The sequence below is a fragment of the Haliotis rufescens genome, unplaced genomic scaffold (assembly GCF_023055435.1).
Source record: "Haliotis rufescens isolate VD_foot unplaced genomic scaffold, xgHalRufe1.0.p SCAF_6, whole genome shotgun sequence".
Taxonomy (NCBI): Eukaryota; Metazoa; Mollusca; class Gastropoda; order Lepetellida; family Haliotidae; genus Haliotis; species Haliotis rufescens.
In genome coordinates, this window is record NW_025964334.1 from 27,257,355 (window position 1) to 27,277,428 (window position 20,074).

The 20,074-nt window shown below is 39.1% G+C and overlaps 1 protein-coding gene across 3 annotated transcripts in view; it reads left to right on the top strand.

The window, feature by feature from the left end:
• Positions 1 to 505: 505 nt before the first annotated feature.
• The window catches only part of LOC124127803, a 71,141-nt gene continuing 51,572 nt past the window's right edge, over positions 506 to 20,074 (top strand). For all 3 annotated transcript variants that reach the window (XM_048385859.1, XM_048385861.1, XM_048385860.1), the window contains exons 1-8: positions 506 to 617; positions 3,671 to 3,746; positions 11,411 to 11,514; positions 12,850 to 12,922; positions 13,793 to 13,920; positions 16,105 to 16,177; positions 17,099 to 17,217; positions 17,822 to 17,897. In XM_048385859.1, the coding sequence (XP_048241816.1) occupies positions 581 to 617; positions 3,671 to 3,746; positions 11,411 to 11,514; positions 12,850 to 12,922; positions 13,793 to 13,920; positions 16,105 to 16,177; positions 17,099 to 17,217; positions 17,822 to 17,897 (686 nt within the window). In that variant the 5' untranslated portion in view covers positions 506 to 580. The remainder of the gene's footprint in view (positions 618 to 3,670; positions 3,747 to 11,410; positions 11,515 to 12,849; positions 12,923 to 13,792; positions 13,921 to 16,104; positions 16,178 to 17,098; positions 17,218 to 17,821; positions 17,898 to 20,074) is intronic.

Here is a 20,074-nt window from a genome sequence, read left to right on the forward strand (position 1 = left end):
TGAGAAGATGTATCATCAATTGCCTCTCTTTATGCTTAATACGCAATTCAAGAAGACAGGTTCTTCTAACATGTTGATAACCATCGCAAATCAACAAAACCTGAAATTCATCTTCGATATGACACTACAACATTTTGTGCACACTCCATTAACAACATCGATATCCTTAGACCAACGAACTACTTTTGGATAGTTATTCAGAATTATGCAAGTAAATTTGAGTGTGACGTTAAAAAAACAAGCAAACAAACAAACATATTGTAAACTGAATCATGATGATCACGATACGTAACCAGGAAGTGAATTCGGACTGACTGATATAGGAGATTTAACGTGCGCTTTCCGACTGTAGCGTATTTCGCACTCGGAGCAAAACAGGCAAATAAATAATAGATGCACCTGTGTATTTAACCGTGCATCACAAAGGCAGAGATGAAAGGTGTGCTCGTCATGCTTTGCTGTTCAAACTGAACGGTCTTAAATATATATACACACACAGGGAACGCTAGTTTCGATTTGAACGCTGAACGCCCATATAACATTCCCTCCCCACTCCACAGTCGGTTCATGTCAATGTGCAATGGCTATAGTTATTCTGTTTCTCGAAGTAATAGCAGGTGAGTTGACATTATTTTGTTTGTTTGTTATTTGTTGTTTAACGCCGCACTCGGCAATGTTTCAGCTGTATGACGGCGAGTTGACATTATTGATACCAGCATGGATTCCGGGTTTACAAGAAACTAGACCCCCAGCAACTGCTTGGCGTAAGTGGCGACTCACTAGGTCGTGTGATCAGACTCGGTGACTTGGTTGTTTGAACGTCATCGCATCCTAGTTGCGTGGATCGTTGCTCATGTCAATCATTGGATTGTCTGGCCAGACTCGTTTATTTAAAGAATGCCGTCATAAAAAAAATCATTGAACGGCGACTATGCTTGTCGTAAGAGGCGACTACCGGTCAGGCTCGCTGACTTGGATGATGCATGTCATCGATCCCAATTGCGTGGATCAATGCTCACGATGTCAATCACTGGATTGTCTGGTGCAGATTCGATTTTTTTCCAGACCGCCGTCATACAGTTCGAATGTTGCTGAGTGCGGCGTTAAACAACAAACAACAACTATATCTGTTTAAGGTCTTGAAGGCCAGAAACTTTCACTTACCGAAGGCATCTGGATATGAATATTTGTGAAAATGTGAAGTGGACATCGAAACGTTGGTTCTACTCGTAAACAATATCTTCCGTGTAAATGCTATTACACTACTTACTGGGGTTTCCGGATAGAATAGGTTACAAATATCCCACGCTCGGAAGAGGTGGGGTGAGGTGAAATTGGGTTTAACGTCGCGTCCAAGATTATTGCACTTACATAGCGACGTGCATGTACGCGTGTGTGTTTGTATGGCTGCTTGTACTAGTCCGGACTGATGCTGATGTATAGTGCTGGCCCACTGAGATATCATGCCGCAGTTTAACATGAATACCCCACTCAGACACAGTTTACTGACTCCGAGGCGACCAGTCCTTGTTTAACCCCCTAATGCCGAGCGCCAGACAGGGTAACAACAAGTACCATCTTTTAACGTCTTTTGGTATGACGGGGTCGGGGATCGAGGGACCTTCCGCTCTCCGGGCGGACGCTCTACCACTAGACCACGGAGGCGGTCTCGTTGTAAGAGGAGACTGAAAAGGATCGGGTAGTCAAGCTCGATGATTTGGCTGATAGTGCGTCATCGTTCTCATAGATTCAGTGGTTTGCCTACACATTATATACAAGCCGATTTAGTACTGCTGTAATACTGCTGAGGACAATACCCATTGACTTTCTTTAAACTATATTTGGGAGATATCCTAATCCCTACTACACTCTTCAAAACAAGAAACGCACAGGTAGTACGTAGTTCATTGAACAAGATTACACAAAAATCCGGTATATAAATTGGATATATGTTATTGGAAATATGTTGTTGGTGGTCTGATATTCGACAAAAACACAGCCATTTTCGAGTTGCAATGTCTTAAACGGCATTATTTTCACACTTGTTCGAAAATGTCATGGAGGGAAACAGTAAAGCCAAAAGCACGTGCAAGTTATGGCATTCGTAACTCGTGGTAGTGGCTATAAAAAGGCATGCATAAGCCAATAATTTGTCATTCAATTGTCAACATTTTTCAAGTTCGAAAATGCCGAGACTCAGCGCTGTCGATCGGAACATCGCCATAGGACGTACGCAAAGAGGGGAATCGCAGTCTTCTGTTGCACGCCACTTCAACGTCCACCACAGCACTGTTTGCCGCCTTTGGGACCGATACACACAGTTCAATTCTACTGCAGACCGTCCGAGCACCGGCCGACCAAGAGTTACCATCCCTGCACAGTATCGCTACATTCAACTGTTCCACCTACGCCATTGCAATGCCACGGCTACTGAGACTGCAGGATGCATCCCTGGTTTGAGGAGGATATCGGACAAGACTCTCAGAAACCATCTTCGCGAGGCTCGAATCCGACCCAGAAGACCAGTTTTCGTCCCTGGTTTGCAACAGATCCATCGACAGCGACGCTTGCGTTGGTGCCATACCTGACAGCCTTGGAAATTTGAGAAACTGGAGACGAGTATGGTTTAGCGATGAATCACGATTTCTTCTTCACCGGCGAGACAACGTGTTTATCGTCGTCGAAATGAGCGTTTTGCCCCACATTATGTACGTGAATTCGACAATTTCGGTGGCGGTAGTGTCATGGTGTTGGGGGCCATATCCTACATCACGAGATCTGACATGGTTGTGGTTCAGGGAAATTTGACAGCAAATCGCTACATGAATCAAATTCTTCAACCTCACCTTCTTCCAATCATTGACCGCGAGAGGGAGCTGTTTCAACAGGACAAGGCTCCACCGCACACAGTTCGTGTCACGGTAAACTTCATAATGCCAACATCAACGTCTTGCCCTGGCCGTCGAGATCTCCAGATCTCAACCCAATCGAACACCTCTGAGATAAACTCGATCGACGCGTACGTCAACGTCAGATCACACCGCAGACACTCCCACAACTGGCCAACGCCTTACAAGCAGAATGGCGCAGAATTCCGCAGGACAGAATTCGTATCCAGTCAGTGCCGAGGAGATGCAGAGCCGTGATTGCTCCCCGGGGCGGTCAAACGAAATACTGAGTTCAGCGCAATCTTGTGGCCTTATGTGACATGACAAGGAACAGTTTTCAATGCCTTTGTATAACGACAACATTGAGCTCCAAAATGTCATCTTTGTATCTAATTTTTAATTACATATATCGACTTTATTATTTACAATAATTTTACTAAACATCTACCTGTCCGTTTCTTTTTTTAAAGAGTGTATAAAGTACACCGTAACATATTTTCTTCAGGTGTTCTAAATGAGGATGCTCGTCACTGAATTTCAATGAAAATATTACTAAAATGACGTGTCACAGGTCTCTTTCCCATGATGAGTGTTCATAAAAGGCTCGTCACACCACGGCAAACCCATTCATTTCTACGGTTTGATAACATGTCCTTTGAGTCATACGCCGGCGATTATTTACACAACGTTGCCAATGTATGTCACGTTGTTGAGCTGAGTTTTATATCAGTTGTCAAACGCTTATACACACACTCACCTGACTTTTTTCACGTCAATTTCAGTGCTGTCGGTGGGAGCTGAAGGGGCGTCGTGTGACGAGTGCTGGGCGACTTACGATGCTGCCACCAAAACATGCACGTAAGAAAAAAACCGTCATCGTGTACTAGTCATCATACAACTAAACTACTTTTGACAAAACAAATTGGAAAGAACCAAATGGTTAGTGGAAAAGTCGTGTTAATGACATAGGAGGAATCGTACTAAGGATGCTTATTGAAATGGTTGTATCTCTTGAGTTTTGAGAAAAGGGACAAATTGATATGCGCGTGTGCCAATTCTAACTTATTTAAGGAATAAATTATATCCTTTTTTTAAACAGACAAAAGGCAGTTTTCTAGCATTTCCAACAGTACTTTACATGTTCTGTACAGAATGACTGTTCACAATACCGATGAATTCTGGCAGATAACTAACTGAAGATGATTGACTGTTGACATTACTCTGTAAAAAAGCATTGACCGGTTATACCATACCGTTTATGATTCACATTTGGCCATGCAGGTGTGTACCTACAGATAACTATGTAGATAATGATTCACATTTGGCCATGCAGGTGGGTACCTACAGATAACTATGTAGATAATGATTGACTGTTGACCATGCAGGTGGGTACCTACAGATAACTATGTAGATAATGATTCACATTTGGCGATGCAGGTGGGTACCTACAGATAACTGTGTAGATAATGATTCACATTTGGCCATGCAGGTGGGTACCTACAGATAACTATGTAGATAATGATTCACATTTGGCCATGCAGGTGGGTACCTACAGATAACTGTGTAGATAATGATTCACATTTGGCCATGCAGGTGGGTACCTACAGATAACTATGTAGATAATGATTCACATTTGGCCATGCAGGTGGGTACCTACATATAACTATGTAGATAATGATTCACATTTGGCCATGCAGGTGGGTACCTACAGATAACTGTGTAGATAATGATTCACATTTGGCCATGCAGGTGGGTACCTACAGATAACTATTTTGATAATGATTGACTGTCGACCATGCAGGTGGGTACCTACAGATAACTATGTAGATAATGATTGACTGTTGACCATGCAGGTGGGTACCTATAGATAACTATGTTGATAATGATTGACTGTTGACCATGCACGTGGGTACCTATAGATAACTATGTAGATAATGATTGACTGTCGACCATGCAGGTGAGTACCTACGGATAACTATGTAGATAATGATTGACTGTCGACCATGCAGTTGAGTACCTACAGATAACTATGTAGATACTGATTGACTGTCGACCATGCAGTTGAGTACCTACAGATAACTATGTAGATAATGATTGACTGTCGACCATGCAGGTGAGTACCTACAGAGAACTATGTAGATAATGATTGACTGTCGACCATGCAGGTGAGTACCTACAGATAACTATGTAGATAATGATTGACTGTCGACCATATTCGTAATAACTGACAGAAAACTGTATGGAAGATTATTTCTTGTTGGTAATTACTTGCTCACAATAATGAAGAGGATGGCTGACTGTTGATTATAGGTAAATACTGACAGGTACGACGCCCCTGGAACAACATACAGAACTGATTTACCGTAGACTACAGCGAATAACCACTTTCGGAGACATCTGTTAATGTCGACTTCAACAAGGAAACTCATATATGGTTTTAAAGAGGTTCACTCTGAGACTTCTACAAGGTTTTAAAAGCAATACGTGGGATGTATGTTTGGAAGATTAGAAAATGAAAGAGTTCACTATCTCAATCATTACAGTGGCAAAGACTAGTACCGTGTATGTCCACCATTGCCAGAATGACTGCACGACACCCCCATGGAACAAATAAGCCTGCGGATGGCATCTTGTTGAACGGCAGCCCATTCGCTATGCAGATTCTGCAGCCCTGGTTAATGTTAAGTAAACGTACTGCAAGCTCATCCAATAGATACTCACTTGGGTTTAGATCCTATAGTTACTTATTTCTAATTCTCGGTCTTGTGTTTACACCCTCTGGTATTTTTTCAGAATCTCAAAACACTTTATCTGAACAGGCAAAAAAAAGCTTCATTTTCATTGTACAGAGTTATTAATAGTAATAAGTATATTTCTGTTGATATCCAGTTCTAGTTATTTCAATCATTTATTCACCCCATATTGTTTTATGGATGTGAGGTGTGGGGTTTTAGGGAGGCTAATGCAATTGAAAGAGTACATCTTAGATTTATTAAAAAGATACTAGGTGTTAAATTATCTACACCATCGACATATGTTAATGGTGAATTCGGAGTACTACGATTGATAAGTGTGCGGTTTATTAGAATTATTAAATATTGGATGAAAATCTTAAAGTGTGATCCAAAACGATATTTTAGAATTGTGCGTGAAGCTCTTTTAGAAATGATGTTAAGTCATCCAAATGAAGAAAGTTGGGCTGTTTTGGTTCGGATATGTTTGGCTGGGTCAAGTTATTGTAAATGAAACTGGATTTTTGTCGGAATTTAAGCAGCGAATTCATGATATATATTTACAGATGTGGAAAAACCAATTATAAAGTCTTAGCGAAACCAGACTGCGCCTATCAATGAAGGATTTCGTATGATTTGAAATGTATCTTAATAGTATTCATGTTGTAAAATACCGAGTAGCTCTAGCACGTTTTAGGCTCAGTTCATGTCCATGACTGAAAATGGGAGATGGGTTAAACCCAAATTACAGCAAGAACAGCGTTAATATTCATTTTGTGAAACTGATATAGAGGACGAATACCATGTTTTAATAATGTGTCCAAAATATACAGAGTTGATACGGCTGTTTTTGCCAAATTACTCATAGTTATACCCTAGTGTTTCCAAATGTCCAGTTAATGCAAGACTGTCGCAGAGATGTCATTGTTCGATTGGCAAAGTGTGTGTACCACATTATGAATGAAAGAAAGAATTCATTATTATCAAGATATGAAAATATTTGTAATTATGTATACACTAAGGCATCTAGTGGATGGGTGGGTCGGGATTAGTAGGGGAGCAAGTCTCAAGTCGTGTTTCATCTGAAATGTTGTGCCGCGCATCGTGCGCTTGGATGTGTACTGTGTGTTACCATTTGTGTCTGGCCTGAGGCCTATAAATAAAGTTTGACTTGACTTGTGACCCGAGCTCGACGGCCAACGACAGCACGTTCATGTTCCGAGCGCCCTCGAAACCTATGATTATGGGTTCGAATCCCGGTTCGCCCCGATTATGTTTCTAGGTTTGTCAGCACCATACCCGCGTCGGAGACCTGCATCACTTCGGGCTTTCCTCCCACATTAGCTGACACGCCGCGATATAACTGGAATACTGTTAAAAGCGACATTAAATCCAACTCACTCACTCACTCACTCATGTATGTTTCATCATGTCCTATTACTATATATATCGCCTTGTGTAACATGTGCAAGGTAATACTTCTTTTACATACTTCATGTATGTTTCATCATGTCCTATTACTATATATATCGCCTTGTGTAACATGTGCAAGGTAATACTTCTTTTACATACTTCATGTATGTTTCATCATGTCCTATTACTATAATATCGCCTTGTGTAACATGTCCAAGGTAATACTTATTTTACATACTTCATGTATGTTTCATCATGTCCTATTACTATAATATCGCCTTGTTTAACATATCCAAGGTAATACTTCTTTTACATACTTTATGTAAGTTTCATCATGTCCTATTACTATAATATCGCCTTGTTTAACATGTGCAAGGTAATACTTCTTTTACATACTTCATGTATGTTTCATCATGTCCTATTACTATATATATCGCCTTGTGTAACATGTGCAAGGTAATACTTCTTTTACATACTTCATGTATGTTTCATCATGTCCTATTACTATAATATCGCCTTGTGTAACATGTCCAAGGTAATACTTATTTTACATACTTCATGTGTGTTTCATCATGTCCTATTACTATAATATCGCCTTGTTTAACATGTCCAAGGTAATACTTCTTTTACATACTTCATGTATGTTTCATCATGTCCTATTACTATATATATCGCCTTGTGTAACATGTACAAGGTAATACTTATTTTACATACTTCATGTATGTTTCATCATGTCCTATTACTATAATATCGCCTTGTTTAACATGTACAAGGTAATACTTCTTTTACATACTTCATGTATGGTTCATCATGTCCTATTACTATATATATCGCCTTGTGTAACATGTCCAAGGTAATACTTATTTTACATACTTCATGTATGTTTCATCATGTCCTATTACTATATATATCGCCTTGTGTAACATGTGCAAGGTAATACTTCTTTTACATACTTCATGTATGTTTCATCATGTCCTATTACTATATATATCGCCTTGTGTAACATGTCCAAGGTAATACTTATTTTACATACTTCATGTATGTTTCATCATGTCCTATTACTATAATATCGCCTTGTTTAACATGTCCAAGGTAATACTTCTTTTACATACTTCATGTATGTTTCATCATGTCCTATTACTATATATATCGCCTTGTGTAACATGTCCAAGGTAATACTTCTTTTACATACTTCATGTATGTTGCATCATGTTCTATTACTATATATATCGCCTTGTTTAACATGTGCAAGGTAATACTTCTTTTACATACTTCATGTATGTTTCATCATGTCCTATTACTATATATATCGCCTTGTGTAACATGTCCAAAGAAATACTTATTTTACATACTTCATGTATGTTTCATCATGTCCTATTACTATATATATCGCCTTATGTAACATGTCCAAGGTAATACTTATTTTACATACTTCATGTATGTTTCATCATGTCCTATTACTATATATATCGCCTTGTGTAACATGTGCAAGGAAATACTTCTTTTACATACTTCATGTATGTTTCATCATGTCCTATTACTATAATATCGCCTTGTGTAACATGTCCAAGGTAATACTTATTTTACATACTTCATGTGTGTTTCATCATGTCCTATTACTATATATATCGCCTTGTGTAACATGTCCAAGGTAATACTTCTTTTACATACTTCATGTATGTTTCATCATGTCCTATTACTATATATATCGCCTTGTGTAACATGTCCAAGGTAATACTTCTTTTACATACTTCATGTATGTTTCATCATGTCCTATTACTATAATATCGCCTTGTGTAACATGTCCAAGGTAATACTTCTTTTACATACTTCATGTATGTTTCATCATGTCCTATTACTATAATATCGCCTTGTTTAACATGTCCAAGGTAATACTTCTTTTACATACTTCATGTATGTTTCATCATGTCCTATTACTATATATATCACCTTGTGTAACATGTCCAAGGTAATACTTCTTTTACATACTTCATGTATGTTTCATCATGTCCTATTATTATAATATCGCCTTGTTTAACATGTCCAAGGTAATACTTCTTTTACATACTTCATGTATGTTTCATCATGTCCTATTACTATATATATCGCCTTGTGTAACATGTCCAAGGTAATACTTCTTTTACATACTTCATGTATGTTTCATCATGTCCTATTACTATAATATCGCCTTGTGTAACATGTCCAAGGTAATACTTCTTTTACATACTTTATGTATGTTTCATCATGTCCTATTACTATAATATCGCCTTGTTTAACATGTCCAAGGTAATACTTCTTTTACATACTTCATGTATGTTTCATCATGTCCTATTACTATAATATCGCCTTGTGTAACATGTCCAAGGTAATACTTCTTTTACATACTTCATGTATGTTTCATCATGTCCTATTACTATAATATCGCCTTGTTTAACATGTCCAAGGTAATACTTCTTTTACATACTTCATGTATGTTTCATCATGTCCTATTACTATATATATCACCTTGTGTAACATGTCCAAGGTAATACTTCTTTTACATACTTCATGTATGTTTCATCATGTCCTATTATTATAATATCGCCTTGTTTAACATGTCCAAGGTAATACTTCTTTTACATACTTCATGTATGTTTCATCATGTCCTATTACTATATATATCGCCTTGTGTAACATGTCCAAGGTAATACTTCTTTTACATACTTCATGTATGTTTCATCATGTCCTATTACTATAATATCGCCTTGTGTAACATGTCCAAGGTAATACTTCTTTTACATACTTTATGTATGTTTCATCATGTCCTATTACTATAATATCGCCTTGTTTAACATGTCCAAGGTAATACTTATTTTACATACTTCATGTATGTTTCATCATGTCCTATTACTATATATATCGCCTTGTGTAACATGTCCAAGGTAATACCTATTTTACATACTTCATGTATGTTTCATCATGTCCTATTACTATAATATCGCCTTGTTTAACATGTGCAAGGTAATACTTCTTTTACATACTTCATGTATGTTTCATCATGTCCTATTACTATATATATCGCCTTGTGTAACATGTCCAAGGTAATACTTATTTTACATACTTCATGTATGTTTCATCATGTCCTATTACTATATATATCGCCTTGTGTAACATGTGCAAGGTAATACTTCTTTTACATACTTCATGTATGTTTCATCATGTCCTATTACTATATATATTGCCTTGTGTAACATGTCCAAGGTAATACTTATTTTACATACTTCATGTATGTTTCATCATGTCCTATTACTATATATATCGCCTTATGTAACATGTCCAAGGTAATACTTCTTTTACATACTTCATGTATGTTTCATCATGTCCTATTACTATATATATCGCCTTGTGTAACATGTGCAAGGTAATACTTCTTTTACATACTTCATGTATGTTTCATCATGTCCTATTACTATAATATCGCCTTGTGTAACATGTCCAAGGTAATACTTCTTTTACATACTTCATGTGTGTTTCATCATGTCCTATTACTAGGACAATGATTGACTGGTACCACATAGCTCGAGAATCATATATAGAAGTGAATAATCGATTGAGTTTTATCATAATTACTCATCACGAAACAGATGAGGACTGACGACTACACTGTAAAAACGTGTTTAGATCCCACAACACCAACCTAAACACGTTCCTTGACGCATACTTTTGACATGTTTAGGTCTGACCATGTTAAGTATAATGCGTTTAAGAGCTAAACGTGTTTAAGGTCTTAATGTTTGAAGGAACTGCATTCCCCCCTTGAAATTCATTGTAGGTAATTTATCATAGTAATCAGATATACTTTCATTGTCAGCTTATGTTCCTGTATGAGAGAAATACCATTGTCATACAGCAACAACACATTATCGACCACACCACTTTTAAAAACTAGGCGGGATACGTTCTTCACTCTAGCACCTGTGTGTCACCTTTCCTAGTCATTATGAAATTAGCTTGGGTTATTTGTACAGTTTATGTCATTATTGTACCAAGTTCGTGCTAAGCCCTGGTGGTATATGTGTTATGCAAGTGCCAGTGAGTCTGATTTGCACATCTGATTTCAGTATATAGTATGCATCTTATCCATATTCATCTCAATTACCAATGGCCTTACATAACATCCAGGTACGTTAATAAATTAAAAACATATTTAGGTTATTAGGATTATACATAATGATACTAGTAAGCATTTTGTCGTAAACATTTTTAAACATATTTAAATTCTAAAAAATATGCAAAGTACGACTGATAACACCGGGTGCAAGATTCGAATGACATCATCTGAACATTTCAAAGTAATACTTCTTTTCTGTTCACCTTGATCTCTAAATTATATTTCAGTGTTGCCTATGCCTTCATTACTTGTATGGAGGATGCCGTAAATCCCGGATGTCCAACATCGGGTCTCAACATGGCTTCGTTTATTGGACAAATTGGAGGCTGTTGTGAGTCATACTTTCTACTAATCTCATCCGCAACAATAACACTGCAACACAGCATCAGGCAGTAAAGTTTCAATGTGATGTTCTCTATTTTCAACGCAAACTGTAAATATCCCAACTGATCTAGTGAGAAGGGTTAAACATTACAATCCTTAAACACCTGTCCCTTGAAGTGTATATCTTAATCTATAATAAGTGTGTAAGGTTATATTAGAGTGTGCTCAAGTATGTTTGCATCACGTTTACTCTTGAGAGTAATCCAAAATTACATCTCTGATGGTTTACTTCATGTATAGTATATTTAAGAAACAAACGACGAGTGGGAGTTGTTTATCGTAATATAAAACACTGCAGGGAGAATACACCATGAGTCGTTTATTTCTTTTATGAGATATCAACGTTATGTACAGCCTCTTTAATGATGGCGATAGATAGTACAAGCTTTAAAAACATTTGCCCGTATGTAAATAATGATGACTCCCTCAATAGAATCCGACCTCGGCAATGTCGGACAAGTCCATCTCATGCACAGGTGGGTATTTCCCGCATATTCTCCCAATCCTCACTTCGATGCCCTGTATCTTTTCTCCCGATACGATTATCATATCTCTATCGCTTTGGGATGCGGTCGTTCTGCCATCGCGTTTATATGCGTTGTCCAGCTTCATGGGAACAACTTACAGGACACTCCCCTCTCAAAAATAGTGAGTGAGTGAGTTTGGTTTTACGCCGCTTTTAGCAATATTCCAGCAATAAATCCGGGGGGGGGGGGGGGGGGGGGGGGGGGGGGAGACACCACAAATGGGCTTCACACATTGTACCCATGTCGGGATTCGAACCCGGGTCTTCGGCGTGACGAGCGAACGCTTTAACCACTAGGCTACCCGACCGCCCCTCTCAAAAATAAACGTCGTCATATATACGACGTCATCAAGTTGCGAGCGCATGTTCGAATCTCCAGAAATGGCGTCATGATAGAACAATGTTTTATCGTGAAATAAACCACGCTTCGTTCTTTATTATTCTTTGGGATTTATTGCGTGGCTGTCACACCAGGTTCAAGCGATCTTGGGTTCGAAATCCCAGATTCACCGAGATTATGGTCACTGGTCTTTCATCACCAAACTCATGTGTGTGAGAGTGCTTTCTTATTGCAGTAGGCGTAATGTCCCAAAGTATGACATATAGCAATTTATAGAATATAGGAATATATGACATGTGATGATGTATAACAACTGGCAACGTGTCCAATGTAGTGATGTATGGCATTTCAACTGTGTATGTCTTTGAGACTATCACTGAAAACTGTTCTATTATTATACTTCTCTTACCTTTCAGCTCAGACCGCCCTGTGTACCTGTCAAAAAGACCACCTCCTTCGGTGGTCCCAGGGTACACCCAGTCTATGCGAGTAAGTAGTGTTTCAAACACACACAATGGTATTTGGGTATTTTACCACACACAGACACGAACGTAGGCGCGCAAACATACAAACGCACACACGGAAGCAAACATATATCATGGATTATAACGCAGGCTCAGCTATAGGGCACGGATCAGTGTGGACCTGTAGACGAAAACGTCTGGACGCTGATGCTCTTCTTGGAAGCTCCAAAATGACAACTCTTGTCCTTCAACGAGTTTTAAACACAAACGGAACCTGCCATCTGTTTGCATGAACCAATATGCATGAGTATCGCACCAATATTATTGGAGCCATTTGTGTGACCTTGGTTAGAATCTGCTGTTCTTATATCATAATAAATAAAACATGTTGACTATGCACTTATTGTTACCATGGTTGCATATCTTATCAATACGGCGAAGACATTCCCCATCTGGAAAGCCATTGATGGACTACTGGATCACAATGCATGCTCCCAAACTGTGAATCTGGTTCGTCGTTAAGCGCCGCTTTTAATACTATTTCAGTCATATCACGAGGAGTCAGCTCAAATTCAGCGAATTTAATGTGACGTAGGTCGTAGACTACCGTGCAATTAAAAGTGGTTCAAGCAATAAGCATGACGCTGGTGCTGACAAATCAAAGAGCAGCATAACAGAGAAATATCGGATTTAAACCACGACCAGCGTTTCCTGGCGTGGCTAAGGGACGCAACTATGTACACTGACTTGCGGCATCGTAAACCTTTAGGGCAGACTTGTCTCCTCTCGTCGACGGGTCCAAGTAGCTGTACAAATATGTACATAAAAAGGTGTTACTTAGTTTCAACTAATACTGTCATACAACCTACTTATGACTTGAGATGTCTGTTGACAGGAGTGAGAAGCAGAAACTTGGATGTATTGGTGGAGTGACAGATGCGGCGTGCGACACCACTACCAAAGGCCACACTGTAGCCACTTCCACAGAAACAGACATCAATGCTATTGGAGGCTGTGCAGCAGGTGCGTTGACTTCTCTTCTGTTGTATCATGTTATCACATAACCTCACATTACGTTGACTTCTGTTGTATCTGACTGTGTCTGTAGTGACATTAGTTACATTACCCCCAGGCCGTGCAGATGGTATGTTGACCCCTTTGCATCAGTCTGTGTCTGTAGTACCACAGATATGGCCTTACATTACCTCCAGGCCGTGCAGCTGGAGTGTTGACTTCTTTGCATCAGTCTGTGTCTGCAGTAACACAGATATAGTCTTACATTACCTGCAGGACATGCAGATGGTATGTTGACTTCTTTGCATCAGTCTGTGTCTGCAGTAACACAGATATAGTCTTACATTACCTGCAGGACATGCAGATGGTATGTTGACTTCTTTGCATCAGTCTGTGTCTGTTTAGTAACACAGATATGGCCTCACATTACCTCCAGGTCGTGCAGATGGTATGTTGACTTCTTTGCATCAGTCTGTGTCTGTTTAGTAACACAGATATGGCCTCACATTACCTCCAGGTCGTGCAGATGGTATGTTGACTTCTTTGCATCAGTCTGTGTCTGTTTAGTAACACAGATATGGCCTCACATTACCTCCAGGCCGTGCAGCTGGTATGTTGACTTCTTTGCATCAGTCTGTGTCTGTAGTAACACAGATATGGCCTCACATTACCTCCAGGTCGTGCAGCTGGTATGTTGACTTCTTTGCATCAATCTGTGTCTATAGTATCACAGATATGGCCTTACATTACCTCCAGGCCGTACAGATGATATGTTGACTTCTTTGCATCAGTCTGTGTCTGTAGTAACACAGATATAGTCTTACATTACCCCCAGGACATGCAGATGGTATGTTGACTTCTTTGCATAAGTCTGTGTCTGTAGTAACACAGATATAGTCTTACATTACCTCCAGGCCGTGCAGATGGTATGTTGACTTCTTTGCATCAGTCTGTGTCTGTAGTAACACAGATATGGCCTTACATTACCTGCAGGACATGCAGATGGTATGTTGACTTCTTTGCATCAGTCTGTGTCTGTAGTAACACAGATATGGCCTCACATTACCTCCAGGTCGTGCAGATGGTATGTTGACTTCTTTGCATCAGTCTGTGTCTGTAGTAACACAGATATGGCCTTACATTACCTCCAGGCCGTGCAGCTGGTATGTTGACTTCTTTGCATCAGTCTGTGTCTGTAGTAACACAGATATGGCCTCACATTACCTCCAGGTCGTGCAGCTGGTATGTTGACTTCTTTGCATCAGTCTGTGTCTGTAGTAACACAGATATGGCCTTACATTACCTCCAGGCCATGCAGCTGGTATGTTGACTTCTTTGCATCAGTCTGTGTCTGTAGTAACACAGATATGGCCTCACATTACCTCCAGGTCGTGCAGCTGGTATGTTGACTTCTTTGCATCAATCTGTGTCTATAGTATCACAGATATGGCCTTACATTACCTCCAGGCCGTACAGATGATATGTTGACTTCTTTGCATCAGTCTGTGTCTGTAGTAACACAGATATAGTCTTACATTACCCCCAGGACATGCAGATGGTATGTTGACTTCTTTGCATAAGTCTGTGTCTGTAGTAACACAGATATAGTCTTACATTACCTCCAGGCCGTGCAGCTGGTATGTTGACTTCTTTGCATCAGTCTGTATTTGTAGTAACACATATATGGCCTTACATTACCTGCAGGACATGCAGATGGTATGTTGACTTCTTTGCATCAGTCTGTGTCTGTAGTAACACAGATATGGCCTCACATTACCTCCAGGTCGTGCAGATGGTATGTTGACTTCTTTGCATCAGTCTGTGTCTGTAGTAACACAGATATGGCCTTACATTACCCCTAGGCCGTACAGATGGTATGACTGAAATCAGCCAAACAAATCTCCCACCCTAGTCAATACGTATTGATTTATGCACTGCAAACAACACGATGCGAATATGCATTGAATGTTTTCTGATGCCAATGAGTCATCCAAGAAGTAATTTCAGAGTTGCCCCCCTCCCTCGCCCGATATTGATATAATAACAAACAATATAAACCAGATACATTCGTTGTTAATTGGAATAACGTAAGAATACCGTCTCTTTAGGGCTCATTTGAAATGGTGTTGTTTGTAAATTATTTTCTCTTATTGTGTCGATCGCCGTTTCAGTTCTTCATGTTGTTTATTTCAGCGTTCACGGACACGTGTCAGTGTGAGAAGACTTACGCCCTCGCGGATATCTCCGTCACGGCCACCAGATGCACGTGAGTGTGTGGGAAGAGTGGTGCAGTGGTACAGTCAAACCGCTACTAGTCAAACCGGTCAACACACATAAGTAAATACATGAAAAAGTCAAAACGAAGATAAAGCAAATAATGTTATGAGAAATAATGTCACTCATAAATGCACATAATATTTGTGAATTTCAAAATTGTTTTATTTGTATATTGATTGTAACATTTTATTCTTGCTATCACTTCACTTTATTCAAGTTCATAAGCATTTGAAAATATTAATTATGAGTTCATCGCAGTTGAAGCTGTTTTCTTTTGCTTTTTGGGTTTGAATCAACGTCGCATAGAACAGAAAATATAAACAGCTACACATTAATCCTTAAATCGATTCCTTATAACTTTGAGAAGCTGTTGATTAAGAAGACGACTGCATTGGTCGAAGGGTTAAGTCCCTTTAAATAACTTGTATGTCTTTCAGAGTGAAACAAATTCAGGGAAAGTAATACATTTCTTTCTGAAAAAATAATTCTATTTCCGAGTTAAACCAAAAGCCTTGTGTAAAAATGCTTTAAAAAAATCCAAAGAAATTATAAAGTTGCCCTTACACGCTTGAGATCAGAAAACCCACTTTTTCACACATTTTCTACTCCCGAATATTTTGGTAATATTATGAATAACCTAGTCGGAAGAATGTATTATCTGCCTCTCGCGAATTAATATTAAACTTTCTTCGCTAAGATTCAGAACTTACATAAGGAATTCATTCGGGACAGACGATCCGTAATTCCTCGTAGATAGGGTATTTTCTGTAATTGTTAGTGATCGATATGTCATACACACACAAGTTGCTGTATTGCTGATATGGCAGTGATGCATGTTAATGTGTATTTTTGGTCATATGTTCTACATTTACGACACGCCTCCCGCTAAAGTATTTACGTATTTTACCAGTGTAAAGAAAACGTTTGTGGATTGCCTCAAAGGCAAAACTGGTCCCACTTGTAGGGAGAGTGAAACAGTTATCTCCCTTGCAACAACTGTTGGTAGTACCATCGGAACTGATTGTACAGGTGAGTTATCTTTCGCTCTTACCGACTTGTGGTTCTGTACTACGTGGAATTCACTGTTCACCAATATTTCAATGGTTATTGGTGAGTTAATTTCACCACTGTCATGAGTGAGTTCCAGAGAAGTGACGAATCCCCCTTGACTGGTTGTGACTTTGTTCGTCACGGTCATGTAATCAATTAATATTTTGTTGTTGAACGCCGTTCTCGGACATATTACAGCTATATAGGGGCGGCCTGTATATAATGAAGCTGGGACAGACAATCCAGTGATTGATATAAGGAGTAACTATCCACGCCGTCAGGGTACAATGACAGGCAATCAACAAAGCCATTGAGTCTGACCACCAGAACCATTAAGTCGTCTTTTACAACTAGCACAGGATGTTGGTGACCTTTTCCCACGGGGTCAAGGTCATGTACCTTAACATGTCAAACTGTCCTGCTTGTGTATTATGGGGAATCGTCTAACAATGTACTCTACTGATTACATACCTGTTGTTGTTAAAATGTAACAAAGTTGAAAGTGTCACTATAAAGCTAAATAATGATTAGGCGTCTAAATGAAATAGAGTGTGCACTGAAATGTCATTACACCTTTGTTCAGGTTTCACTTCCTCAGCCTGTTCCTGTGAGCTGGAGTATGCCAAGGCTGACATATCCTCGGAGGCAAATAGATGCACGTAAGTGCTGTACATGTGTTCCTTAAAATAACGTGAACGCGATTAATGTAGAAAAATACTTGTGTTTTTGTATTGTCTACAAAATTCTGCTTATAGTGTTTGTTTGAATTTATCTACTGTCAATACCGTCTCAACTATTGCACCTCGATTTATCCTGGGAGCTTACTACAAATGATAGGGACGACATGATTAACATAGCTTCTACATATCTCTGTGATTGTTTTGTACACAACAGATGTAATTCAAAATTAATATGTCGCTTTTAGTTTGACAAAAATCAATAAATGCGCTATCGTAGCACTGAGTTTTTTGGTTGTGGCCTGATTGTCTGGGTTGCCGCATTGTACAGTTTGTTCCCGTGTTTTTTCAGGTGTGCTATTGACTTGTCTTTGCATATGTTTGTGATGTGTGCTACCGTTGGGTAGGGATAGGCTTACCTTTTTGCGATCACCTGGTATCATCACTATTTGATAGTGATTCATAAACACATGTTCATGATATATTCGGAATCGTACAATGGACTCTGTTTTTGGCAGAGATTTTTTATGAATATAGAAAGGGTTTTGTCGCTTTTATTTATTTTGAAAACTGCTGTCCGGAGTTAGGGAACAAACACTTACTTTTTTATGCAAATTATGTGAGTGTCGGGTGCTATCGGTAAGAAAGGACACGTTTACCCTTTTCGCGAACACCTGGTTCCATCAATGATATTTAATATTCACCTCTATTTTGCCTTTTACGTCTTTCACGGCCATTCTCTGGCGTTGACGTTTCATATTGTATTTGTATATGACTTGCTGATATTGAAGGTCAATATCATTCATAACGATGAGGTGAAGGGGAAGTTGGGTTAAAGGTCATGTTCAAGATTATCGCACTTATATTAAAGAATTGACTTTCACTTTGTGTGAGTTCATTGGAGTATGAGGGCCAAACTGTATGAACATCGGTGCTTACGAGCATACTCAAATGAACTCACACAAAGTGAAAAGTCAATTCTTCTAATTTTTATATCGCTATTCTCAGCTACAAAGGACGTATACAAATTATATTTAGTTCGTGTGACTTCATGTTTACACTGACAGCCATACATGAACCTGCTGAAATAGTTCCTCAAAACGTCAAGTGACATGAGCTTATGTATGCTCAACATGCTCAACAGGGACAACTTTTGTAGTTTCTTCTGAACAAATGTACTCAAGTAATATCCTCATTAGATGAGAAAGGCCTGTTCAGAACTTCCTCAGTAAGTCAGTCACAAATGACATAGCGTTGTAATACATTTACATAAAGTACAAGACGTCAAAATGGCTGACACTATAAATGTGACGGGAGAGATTTCGGAAGTTGTTAATGAATGGCGGTTACATGTTTTAGTCATCATTGATCAACTGGCCGATCATTGTAAGGTGATTAAAGATGTGTCAAATTCATAGATTGCTGTAGACTGTCAGTGTCAGCCTAGACATGAAATAAGTCGATACTATCATATTTGGGATGTGCATTTCGTCGTTTTGTTCATTAGGACCTCATTGGGTCGTAGCGAGGATATTCGTGAACAATCATGCAAACTTTTAACGTTTCTCGACGATACTGAAACGCTGAGTTCAAGATTACAGGGTCTAAATGATCAGAAAGAACGCTTCTGTATGTATTCGTGCTAGGGAATTCCCAGGGGTTTCCCCAGGAGTCCGTCCGTGTTTACGTCATTTCAAGAATACGGTCTTGTGAACAACGTATGAACGTCCAATTGTGTCGTCAAATCCCTATATCGTGTAAACTTCAATAAAAAAATATATCAACGTGCATGCGCATGTATGTTGAAATGTCTCTGTTTGTGCAGGTGCGTGCGTGCCGACATCACGTTGCACATTAACATGGAAACCCAATACAGACAGTATATGCCTTATTTTGTGCGTTTGCGCCAGCTTTGACGTCCTGCTTGACATGTTTGTCTGAATTTGTCTACCACGGTTTCCTAATTACATTGTGGGTGACATCTGGCTAGCCCATCAAGCGTCACATGTACATACTGAAACATGCGGAAACCTCGAGAAGGTCAGAGACGCAGAGACTTTATATTAAAAGAGCGTTGGAACATTTCTCAAATATCATTTGCTGACATGAAACTCAAACTTTGAGGGAATTCGCGGGGAATGTCCAAAGTGAAAGGTTTC